At 41.0% G+C, this 12601-nt stretch overlaps 1 protein-coding gene across 2 annotated transcripts in view; it reads left to right on the top strand.

Annotated features, from left to right (window-relative positions):
- The window catches only part of PRKCE (protein kinase C epsilon), a 391410-nt gene that overhangs the window by 266252 nt on the left and 112557 nt on the right, over positions 1-12601 (top strand). For both annotated transcript variants that reach the window (XM_048482750.1, XM_048482757.1), the window contains exons 7-8: positions 5893-6035; positions 11075-11171. In XM_048482750.1, coding sequence (XP_048338707.1) covers positions 5893-6035; positions 11075-11171 — 240 coding nt within the window. The remainder of the gene's footprint in view (positions 1-5892; positions 6036-11074; positions 11172-12601) is intronic.

The raw sequence follows: 12601 nt of genomic DNA, 5'->3' as shown, positions 1-12601 counted from the left end.
CTCCTGAGCACTGGGTAATTTCTGTCCCCAGTAGTATGACATGAGCCTTGGATTACAATATGAAGGGGACAACTGCCAGAAATTCCATACCCCTTGCATAAGCAGTCCTTTTTCATGCAAAGAAAGAAAGAAAGAAAGAAAGAAAGAAAGAAAGAAAGAAAGAAAGAAAGAAAGAAAGAAAGAAAGAAAGAAAGAAAGAAAGAAAGAAAGAAAGAAAGAAAGAAAGAAAGAAAGCTTTGTAAAAAGAATCATGGAACTTCACATAACATGTGGTTCTGCTCTAAAATAGCAGCCATGAGGTAAAACTGAAAAGTTACTAAATCTGAGTAATGGACCCGTACATTTCTTTTTAAATATCTGTGTTCCGCGTTTGTGACAAACAACAGCCCAGAATATTACAGAAAGAACAGGATAAATTGAGGCTGAAGGCAACAGCTGCTGCCATCCACGTTGGCTTTCTCAATTCTTGGCAGTACTGTAGTGACGCCTCCCTATCTCCTTATGTTCAGTTAATTAGATCGCTTGTAATTTTCTCCATTTGATTTATGATGTTTTGAGAACATGCAAAGTCGTGTCACTGTGGGCAGTCTCAGAGCTCAAAGTCAGTTCTGTCATATACATGGTTTTTATTATTAAAACGTTCATCTTTTTCCCCCTAGGATGCTGATCAGCCATGGCCACAATCTTCTTAATAGGACATCTGATGAGTTTGGGACCTTCAGCATATAGAAGGTCCCACTGAGGCCCTTCCCAATAAGACAGCATGAAACTAAAACTGTCATATTGTTGGATCATCTTACCAAATATTATCTGCTTGACAGCAAGTGTTCAGGGCTTTAGGCTGAAGTGTTTCCAAACTTGTTACCCGTTTAACGGAAGTTATCTGGGACTTGACTTGGGACTTCTAGCGTGCAGAGCATGGGTTCTACCAACAAACTGTGGTCCTTCTCAGTTAGACAGTCTCAAGCCTGTAAATTAGGAGACCTAAAAGGCACCTTTTAAATGCCACTGCATAATAATAATAGTAATAATGCAATAAGAGGAACAGTAAACCTAAATGGGCAGCTTGGCTGGGGAATGACACATCGATTCTGGCCCTGGATTTAGCTGCATATGTGTTTTCCAGGATCTATCTGCTGTGAAATGAAGCATAGCAGCCTGCCCACTTTTGCCAATTCTGCTCTGCCCTTTACACAGCATTCCTGATACCACAGTCACTCTGTTGAGTCAGGGGAGAAAATGTAATCAGAGGAATTGCAGAGGCTTGGCGAGCTAGTGCTTCTGAAGTCTGCTTTTAAAATGTAACATACATAATGGTGCAACAACAACAAAAAAGATTTTCATAACAGTGAAAAGGGAAGAGACGATCCTCAGTGGAGGGGCAGAGCAGAGCCAGGAGAAGGCAGAGAGAGGGTTTGAGGGCAAGATGGTGGTATTTGTTTTGAACCTGCCTTTGGGAGAGAAAGTGCTTGACAGCGTGGTGGTGGCAGAGCAACCCCAGGGCTTCCTGAATGACACTTGGAATCATAGAGTTGGGAGAAACCTTACAGGCTATCTAATTCAACTTCCTGTTCAATGCAGGATTAACATAGAGCATCCCTGACAAGTGTCAGTCAAGCCGCTGCTTGAAGACTGCCAGAGAGATTATGCCCTTGATCCTTTCCCCCCAGCTGTGGTTGAGGGACAGCAGTTGTTACCTTGGTAGACATGATTACTGTTGGATAGAGATTGTATATCCCTGACTATTAGTCATCGCACATAAACAGAAACTCCATGTTCAAAGGCAGTATATATCTGAATACTAAATGTTTGGGGGAACAAACTATGGCTGTTTCCGCATGGGCCAAAAACGGCGGCCTGGGGGCAGTAAAAACGCCGCCCCCAGGCCGCCGTTCGCACAGGCAGCTCTGCTGAAACGCAGCAGCGCCGACCTGGCTGCCCTTCCCCTCCCTCAGGGCGGCGTCAGGCCGCCCTAAAAAACAACCCTTTAAAGGGTTGTTTTTGAGGGAACAGCGTCTTCCCGGCGGCGCGGTGCGAACAGCACCGCCGGGAACACGCTGTTTCCCTTCCCTTTCCCACTCACCTTGTCCCCGTTGTCGGCCTGCTGGCCTCCGAAGCCCCTCCCTCACTGTCCTCCGACCCCTGGAGGTCGGAGGGCAGTGTCGTGGCGGAGAGCTTCGAGGAGCAGGCTTCGAACGGGCTAAAAGTAAATGAGAAAAAGGAAGGAACCATCTTGAGCAACCTGTTGTCACGCCGGCCTCTCCTGCGGCGCCCGCGCGCTTCGCGTCGCGAGCGACCTCCTTGCCCACCTTCCGGCAGAATTCTTGCGGCATGAGAGCGCCTAAGAAACACGTCTTGGAAAGCTTGGCCTATGGGTTGCTTTCATAACCCTTTCATAAGTTTCCTACAGGCCTTGTTGCAAACAAGAGACTAGGCTTGTGAAACCCTTAAGATGATTAGTTAGGACTCTTCTTGCATTCTGTATTGTCATGTAGGAGTAGAAGCTTTGATGTTACTCGACATGAGTAGACTAGAGAAGCAGTTAAAAGATAAGGAATTAAACACAATGAATTTCGCCCAGATTTATTATAGTTTTCCTGAAATAACTGAGCCAATGATCTTGAAGCAAGCCCCATTTGGGGCAAGCATACTCCCCTCTTAAGATGTGCAGCAGTGAGTGTGCTCAAAATTTGGTACACATTTGTGGATTTTTCCCACAAGAGTGTATGCGTGTGTTAAATGCTGTCAAGTCACTTCCAAATCATAGCACCCCTATGAATCACTGTCCTACCAAACATCCTATCATTGACAGCCTTGCTTATGTCTTGCACACTTAGGGCTGTGGCTTTCTTTATAGCAGTGGTTCTCAACCTGGGGGTTCAGGATCCCTTTACGGGTGGAATGAACCTACCACAGGGGTTGCCTAAGACTCTTTGCATCAGTGTTCTTCATCTGTAAAATGGATAAATGTTAGGGTTGGGGGTCAACACAACATGAGGAACTGTATTAAAGGGTTGCACCATTAGGAAGATTGAGAACCACTGCTTTATAGAGCAAATCAATCTCATGTTGAGTTTACTTCTTTTACTCCTTCCTTGAATTTTTCCTAGCAATTTTTCCTAGCAATAGCCTCAGTTTAGTCATTTTAGCATCTATCTATCTATCTATCTATCTATCTATCTATCTATCTATCTATCTATCTATCTATCTATCTATCTATCTATCTATCTATCTATCTATCTATCTATCTATCTATCTATCTATCTATCTATCTATCTATCTATCTATCTATCTATCTATCTACGCACACTTATAACCCATCCTCCCCGAAAGGCTCAGGGTGGCATACACGACGATATAAAAATAGTATAAAACAACCAATATATAAAATTCAAGTCAGTAAAACAGTTCCAAAAATCAGATGAAGTCAGATGGCAACAGAACCCACCCCCTTTCCCTCCACACCCACAGGAGGCCGAGACAGTAGCTGGAATACTCATGATCTCCCTGGCTGGCCGGATGGAAAAGCCTGATTGAACAAGGTTGTTTTACAGGCCCTGCGAAATTCCTGTAGGTTCTGCAGGGCCCTCACCTCCTTAGGCAATCTATTCCGGGGGGTGGGGGGGCATGCCGTAAAAGCCCTGGCCCTCGTAGAGGCCAGCTGGATGTTTCTGGGGACGGGAACCTAGTCTATTTGGTTGCCTGAAATGTGTTTGCAATGAACAAACGGTTGCTTTCACAGAATTCTATGTGTTGCCCTTCTGCTTCATTTCTTGTTCCTAGCCCAAATGTACCAACAATATTTAATTCTGCTTTGTTTCCTTCTTTTACGTTCCAGTCACCTATGTTTCTCAGCACCTCTTGTTTAGATATATGATCAATTTCTTCTTGAACACTTACATAACAGCTTTCAATTTCTTCCTTATCAGCATCTGTAGTTGGGGCATAAACCTGAATGATGGTTATGTTGATAGGCTTTCCCTGAAGTCTGATTGATATTATTCAGTCAGACTTTATGTTATAGCTCCTGACTGCCTGTGCGACATTCTCACCTCACTATTAAAGCAACTCTGTTTCTTCTGTTGTTGCCATTCCCTGAGTTAAACACTTTGTACTTTTCTGACTGAAAACTTCCTAATCCAATCCACTTTAATTCATTCGCTCTCAAGATTGAAATGTTTAAACATTCCATTCCCCTGTATTGTCGAAGGCTTTCATTCCCCTTTTTACAATTTCAAACTTCTCTTAATTCATTCTTCTCACATTCCATGTCCCTTTATTTGTGCCAAATTTTCCTTTCACATCAACAACTGAACGTTGTTTCAGCTAGTCATGTCATTAAGAATAACACAACTCATATTTGTCCTCCACTCTTCCCTATTAGCTGATTGAGTGGCATACGAACTGGAGCTATCATCTTCCAGCACTATATTTTTTTTTCACTTCAGATTGTTATCATAGAATTTTTGCAGTAAGCATTGGTCAGAAGTAATGACTATTGCCTTCTTTTTTGCAATACTAACCAAGGTTAGCTGTAGTTGCACTGCTTCTGTCTACAAAAGATCTTGCCACTCCTGCCACTGCGCAATAGCTAGCCTTCACTGATTCCTCTGCCTCCATCATGATTAGAACTGTGTGTTCTCTTCTTCTGATGTGGGCGTTGATCTTTGAAGGGGGTGGATACATCTTAATCTGGTGTCTCTGCTGTGACCATTCCACCTTGAGTGACTGTGCTAGGAGTTTAGCTTCTTGACAGATTCTAGACCCTTTACAATATTGCTCCCAGCTTTACTGAAATACACAAACCTCCGCATTACATTAAGGTGTGCGTCCACAAGAGGGCTCTCTAATAGAAGGCATATGCCAGTTAAACGGGGCTATCAGCGTGCAAAGCAAGAAAGGCTGAATATTGCATGTTTTTATACAATGCACTTGTATGCAGTACTTCGTTTAAAAATATATATAAGGCAGGTCACAAAAAATATATTGAACCATTTAAAACATATTATAAACCCAATATAAAAGAAGCTTGGGATATGGAATGATATGGTACAGTATAGTTATATGGCCCAATCTTTGTGGATCTCTGAAGCTAAGTAGGGTCTTCTCAGGTCGTTTACCATTCTGGCTTCTCAGGTCGTTTACCATTCAGATCCATGGCGGTATTTGTTTCCACTGAACCAGTCTGCAGAAATCTCTCTGCCTGATGATATAGAAACATTTTGCTTTTGAAAGGAAGAGATTCTTTTCCTGTGCTAGTGGCAATGCTTCACTGGCTAATGCATTAAGACTGGGGAACAGAGAATTAAAGGGATGGTGCCTTCACTCTCATTCCATCCCTATTCTGTTCTAGTCCCAAGCTTCCTATTGATCCAGCTGCTGCAACTTCTGGTATTCTTTCTACTTTCACCCAAATGTTACCAATGGACTGTGAGGCACATTAAGACTCCTCACAAGTCATGCAGATGCTCTCAGAAATGACAGGGGCATTTTGTTGTCCACATATGTGGAAGCAACCTAGATGGACCTGGTCTGATGCAGGAAGTCAGTGTTACATTTTTAACAGCATGGCATGAAGTGGTCACAAGTCATGCAGATGCTCTCAGAAATGATAGGGGCATTTTGTTGTCCACATATGTGGAAGAAGCCTAGATGGACCTGGTCTGATGCAGGAAGTCAGTGTTACATTTTTAACAGCATGGCATGAAGTGGTCACCAATTCAGTTGGGTTTTTTTCATATTGCATTTTTTTTCATTTTAGGGCATGTTGTTGCCTTTCAAGGTTCAGATTTATATACCATGGAAGGTAGAGGTTGACATTGATATATGAAGGGACTCTATTCTAATTTTATCCTGGTCTTTCCTCCCCTCCCTTTGGTTTTTAAATTACAGTTTGCAAGATGAATGTACATAGACGCTGTGAATCAAATGTGGCACCAAACTGTGGAGTGGATGCTCGAGGGATAGCTAAAGTTCTTACGGACCTGGGCATCACTCCAGAGAAGATCACTAATAGTGGACAAAGAAGGAAGAAGGTAACCAAAGATATTATCTTAAATGAGAGCTAATGAATGTTGGTATCATGCAAAGAACTGTAGCACCAGTTGACATATTACCTTGTATTTCTTTAAAAATTGTTAATTTTTATCTGTATAAAAACACACACAAAAAAGAAAAATTACAAAAAGAACATCATTTATCAAAGATTGTTTCTTTATAGATTATGTTGTCATTATCCTTTCTTATCTCTCTGTAATAATATGTTCCCATAGGGGATTTTAAAGGTGACATTTGGGGACTTAGCCTTATGCATGTTTTAGTCCATATTCCAAAAAGTCCTCTCCATATTACATAAGAATCTTTTCTGATCAGATCTTTCTTCTGGTCCATTTTCCCACTCCACAGGTAACTATGTATTTCTGCTTTCAAATCTGCTCTCTCTAGTTTTATAAGCCTTTGACCTTGGTTTTAAATCCAATCAGAAATCCATTAGAAAGCTTGATAATATAACTTAATGTTAGGCACAGGTAACCTCCTCTTTCCCCCCATCTTCTAGCATCTTAAATCTTATTCTTGGTTTCTTATTGCTCCAAATAAATTTATTAATCTGATTTTGCCATTCTTTCAAGTTTTTTTTCTTATATATATTGGCAACATTTGCAACAAAAAGTTCAACTTTGACAAAACATTCATTTTAACACTGGCAATTTTTCCTAGCCAAGGCCGTTTTTGCACGGTCATAATGCCCCGGGCATCTTATGTGCCGTGGTGCTTTCCCCCCAATTTTTGACTCCACACGGCTCCCCGGTTCTTCCTGGGAGTCGAAGCAGGGCCAGTATGTAATCCCCCTGCTGTTTCTGCATGATCCCAGGGTGTGATGGAGAAACCGTGGATTTTAGACAGAGGGGTGGGGGTTGAAAGTGTCCCAGATGGGAGAAGGGCAATTCTCTCAAACGCACATGGATTTTAGACAGGCACAGGGGTGTTTGCAAGTGCCTCAAATGGAAGGGGAGCGATTCTCTCAAAAGCACATGGATTTTAGATTGGGGTGTGTGTGTTTGAAAGTGCCCCGAATGGGAGGGGAGAACATGGATTTTAGACTGGGGGTGGGGTTGGGGGTGCCGATTCTGTCAAACACCCAGTGCCTGTTGATTGGTGGGGCAGGCCAGAGCGGCAAGGCAGGGAAAAATGGCCCCTGCTGTGGTGTTTTCACGGCAGCAGAAGCACACAGAGGCAGGCAGAGTCACACAGAGACATTTCAAAAGAACCCTCAATTTGACGGTTTTTGAAAACCACAGGGAAAAGGGAAAATGGTGGTGCAACACAGGAACAGACCCATTGCAGCTTCAAGGACCATGAAGAATTCCAGGCTGCACTAGGATATTCCCCATGTTAACATGGGTACAATTTTGCTGTGAAAAAACGGCCCAAGATAATCTCAATTTGGACCATCTCTGTAAATCTTCCTGTATTTTTACCACATTACTGAATAATTGTCTTTATATAAGGAATCATTTTGCCATTCAGATTGACCCTGGGATATTTAACCTTGTAAGATAGGACATCACATCCAGTAGCTTTTTCAATATCTGTTTCTTTTGTTTGGTTAAAAACTTTGTAATAATCTTGTGGATGAGGAAATATCAAAATCCTTTTATCTGTAGTGGCTACCCTTTGCCTTTTTCTGTACAGGAAGCAGTGGATTGCTGATAGATCTCACATGAGCTCCTTTTATCATTGCTGCTCAGAGAAAAGCATTTGCTACCAGAGAGACCAGTGCAATGAGATACCACTACTCAAAATAGGATTTTATACTGCTGTTGTGGGTAAATGAGGACACATTTTAGTGGGTTCTTTCCAGTCTGGGTCAAGGGTAGCTAAAGGACCAGTTGCCTCTGTGTGAGCCTGGCTACCAGAATATCAGCAATAAACTTTAGATGCTGGGTGCAAACATTTAAAAAATGACCTAGACATTATGCTAATTGATTCATTCTTGAGCATCCTGTGCCCTTGTCATTTTTATTATTGTTTTTACTGCTTGCTTCAAAACTGCTTTGATTCATTTCATTTTTTTCTGTGATTGTTATTGGCAGTGTATCCATTGTGTATTTCATATTTAATATGTTGAGTTCTCTCAGATATTTTTGATGGAGAAGTAACTATTTTGAATAAATACATGTCCTAGCTAGGAGCAAAAGGCCAAGGAGGTAGGTTTGGGAGAAGTATGTTCTGCAACATTGCCTGCTTTCCTGTATAGTACACCTATATATTATATAGGTGAAAAGGTCTGGATTTATTCATGTTTCTCCTCTATATGTGAATCAATCCATATAAGGAATAACCCAAGATAGTCTGGTCCAAATATCCTGTTGTTCATGCAGAGAGAACTTACTGGCTCAGAGTAACTGCTCTGAGATATATATCTTGTATGTGTAAATGAATATACCTTTGCCAGTTTAATCTGATGACATGGATTCTCTAGTTTATGAAAGGTTATACTGGAGCAAACATTCCTTTGTGTTTTGCAGGCAATTAAAATATGCACTTTGTGTACATCAGAACATGAGCTAGAAGAAATGCTGGAAAGACTTAGATTTGAGTTCAGTAGTAATAAAGTCATCTTTCCATTGTCAGAAGGAAACACTTTTGTCAGAAAGCTATGTAAACATCAAATCTGTTGCTTTGAAGTCCTCTTGAGGGAACACATGTGAACATAAACATTATTATCTTGTTGAAAAATTGGCATGAACTTGTTTTTTGCCAGATGTGCTACTCTCTTCTCAGTGATATGACAGATGCACATGAAATTGGAATAATATTCACAGAAGCTGATCGCTGGGACAGAATAATAAACCATCTAATATTTCTGATGTCCCATAATTACAAAAAAATTTCTTTTCTATTTGTACATTTGAGCAACCAGAGATTTATAGTGACCAACATTTTTTTACAGTCAATTTTTTTACAGTCAATTCCAAAAGGTAATTGTTAAGATTAACAGTTAATTAACAGTTAAGATTAACAGGTAATTGTTAAGATTAACAGTCTCCCCAGGGGAGACATTTCTGCTGTGGTCTAAAGGGTTTCAAGTGGCACAGGGATCATAAAAAACTGACGTGAATACCCCTATTGCTGCCCAGTGGCCTATGCCACACTAAAACACAGCATAGGTCTCCAGGCAGGATAGGAGATGTTCCCAAGGTAGAAGCCCTATAGAACCAATTAGCCCCTCTGCCAATGCATTTGCCCTTCACTGCAGTACAGTGGACATCCATGTAGGCATGCCTTTGCCCCCTGTCCAAGACTCCACCTCTGCCCCCCCCCCAATGGATTGCACTATTAGTGTGGCAGGTGATCAAATCTGTCATGTTATGTTATTGATCTGGCTATCCAGTTACATAAGTTTGCACTCATGTAGCAGGGTTTGTGATATCCAAAAAAAAAAAAAAACAAGTTATCCCAATCCTACATTCATTTTCTGATGCTGTGACATTGCTCATATGAATCTACATGTCAGTATCATTTCACACAGAGGTCCTTCCATAAAACCTTTTCCCAATTCAGTGTTTTTTACATTTAATTCTGAAAAGTATTGTAATAAATTGTATTGAGTGTCAATAAGGTTGAGCTGTCTCAGCAGTGATTATGTTAAATATGGTAGAGGTTTTCAGAATGTAATGTTATGCTTCTCAGTTAGATATAGTTTCAGAGGGTAGCCATGTTAGTCTGTAATAGAACAGTTAGATTTGAATCCAGTAGCACCTCAGAGACCAGGTAGATTTGGGTGCGGGGCAGATGTCCCTTTGTCAGGTTTAAGCACAAAGCCACCCCAGAAAGGTAACCTGGTGAGGTAGCATAGACATTTTGCAATAAATTCCTGATTTTGCCTTTCAAGGGCAGCTGCAGACTTATATGTGTGGGGATAGGCAAATTTCTGTATCCCCATTTCAGTATTCATCTGCTAAAACAGGAAACTAATTATGACAAGGAATGATATAAGACATATTGCTCCCTACACTGGGGTTTAAGGTTGGAGGTGATCTGTCACTTGATGATTTTTCCTTCTTATAAATGCAGAGGAATGTCAAAAATGCCCATTTAGTATGCTGTTGGGGGATAACTTGTTCCCCAGAACTCAAACAGTAGGCTTTTTCAGCTGATACCTTTACATCATGGAAGCAGCTTCAGTGTGGTGTGATTCCATGCTGCTCTAGTGATGTGTTTAGACAAGAACTATGTAGTGGGTCATCTAATAAATAATAATGTACTTAGTTCCTGCATTGCATAAGCGGAGTAACATGCTCCCATAAGCTACAGCTGCAAAAGTAGTAGCTATAGAAATCATATGCTTAGTGTACAAAACGGCGCAAGCTACTAATTCAGTACTAATGATGACTACAGTATATAGTATGGACTCTGCACCCTAAGGTCAAAATCTATTGGCAACCTGTTGTATACCCTTCCCAGCAAAAAGAATGGAGTAAGAAGAAACCTCCAGTACTCTTTTGCCCCTTCTGTTTATTTTTGTTTATCTTCCACTGTTAGGATATAGGGCCACATGGACTTTAGAACTGAATTATGTGCAATTAGATCACTTATGGTCATTAATTCATTCATGCCATTGGCCATGAGTGCCAACCATCATGATATCAAGAGCCTCGTCTTTAAATTTTGCTGAAGTCCAGTAAATTCTGTTCTGCCAAAACTCTGATGATATACTGATCATTTAGCTTTCTCGGTGTATTAGTCTTTATTTTAGACAGCATTGGAATCCAAGGTGCAAATTCTTCAGGGAATAATGTGTTTCAGAGGTGTTTTTGGTCAGCTTTCACATGTGTGGCTAAAATTCCTTTCTGAGCATTTGGCAAGCCTAACAGTTTGTCTTTGGAAACAGAAGTTTTTATTTACTATGTTAAAAAACTTCAAACAGATGGCAATTCAAGAAGCCTTTTCAGTTGCCTTCATCTTTTGTGCAGCTGCTTTCTTTTATTTGAAACTGCATATTTACTGTCATAATTATCACATCTGAATGCTTTGTTATAGCTAAATTTCTCTGTTATTGGATTATTCTTAGCTTGTTCCAGGTGCTGAATCACAACCTCTAGTTCCTGGATCCTCACCAGGAGAAGATGACAGGTCGAAGTCCGCACCAACTTCTCCGTGTGAGCAAGGTACAGCAACTTATTATTATATTGTTGTTGTTGTTGCTATTGTTGTTGTTGCTATTGCAAAGCATTTAATTATTTTGGTCTCACTAAGCCATAGCCCTTTAAAATGTTATCCCTGGTAGCTCAGATATAGCTAAGAATATAAATCATAAGTGTCATAATTTGGTCATATATTCTGCTTTATACTAAGTTGAATGCCTGCATTGTCTAGTCTGGTACAGACTATTCTTATTCATAATGGCCCTCCAAGATCTTAAGCAGATATCTTTCTCAGCCCTACTGAGGTAACAGAAATTGTGTGGGCTCGGGACTGGATCTAGGTAGGAACTGTGACTCGGTGGAAGTTTCAGCATCACTAGTGAAGAGGATCATGTAGCAGCTGATGTGAAAAACCTCCACTTGAAATCCTGGGAGGCCACTGCCAGTGAACATAGACAATACTAAAACTTGATAAACGAATGGATATCAATACCAGGTGTGAAGGACAGTTTAATATTAGGAATATATTATCGTCCCCCTGACCAAAGTGCACAAGAGGATTCTGAGATGGAAAAAGAAATTAGAGAGGCCAACAAAAACAAAAATGTAGTGGTAATGGGTGATTTTAACTATCCCCATATAAACTGGAAAAATGCATGTTCAGGTCATAGTAAGGAGAGAGCATTCCTGGATATGCTAAATGACTGGCTTAGAGCAGATGGTTGTGGAACCAACCAGGGGAGAGGTGATCCTAGATCTAATTCTATGTGGGACCCAGGACCTGGTGCAGGAAGTCAGTGTTGTTGAGCCGATAGGGAACAGCGACCACAATGCTGTCAGATTCAGTATCTCAGCATGCGAACAAGTGGCAACTACTAATATAGTTACATTCGCCTTCAGAAAGGGAAATTTCTCAAAGATGAGGGGGATAGTGTCGAGGAAGCTGAAAGGGAAAATCAAGAGAGTCAAAACTGTCCAGGATGCTTGGAGGTTATTTAAAAACACAGTAATAAAAGCTCAGCTGGAATGTGTTCCACAGGTTAGAAAAGGCAGCACCCAGTCCAAAAGAAAGCCACCATGGTTAACAAGAGAGGTTGAGGAAATTATCAGAAAAAAGAAAATGTCTTTTAGAAAATGGAAGTCAGTTTGGCTGATGAAGAATATGAGAGGGAACACAAATGGTGGCAAAAGAGAAGCAAGTTAGCTGCTGTAAGGGAGGCAAAAAAAAAGGATTATGAGAGAGCATGGCTCTAGAACATCAAGACCAGCAACAAACAGTTCTTCAAGTACATCAAAGCAGGAAGCCAGCAAAGAGAGCCCGGTAGGCCCGTTAGATGACAAAGGAACAAAGGGTGTGCTAAAAGATGGCAGGGAGATTGCAGAGAAGCTGAATGAATTCTTTGCATCTGTCTTCACCCAAGAGGAGGTGAGGAACATTCCTGCACCTGAACCAA

The sequence above is a fragment of the Sphaerodactylus townsendi genome, linkage group LG01 (genome assembly GCF_021028975.2).
Source record: "Sphaerodactylus townsendi isolate TG3544 linkage group LG01, MPM_Stown_v2.3, whole genome shotgun sequence".
Classification (NCBI taxonomy): domain Eukaryota; kingdom Metazoa; phylum Chordata; class Lepidosauria; order Squamata; family Sphaerodactylidae; genus Sphaerodactylus; species Sphaerodactylus townsendi.
Note: the sequence above shows the minus strand (reverse complement) of the source record. Positions and strands in the feature narration are given on the sequence as shown.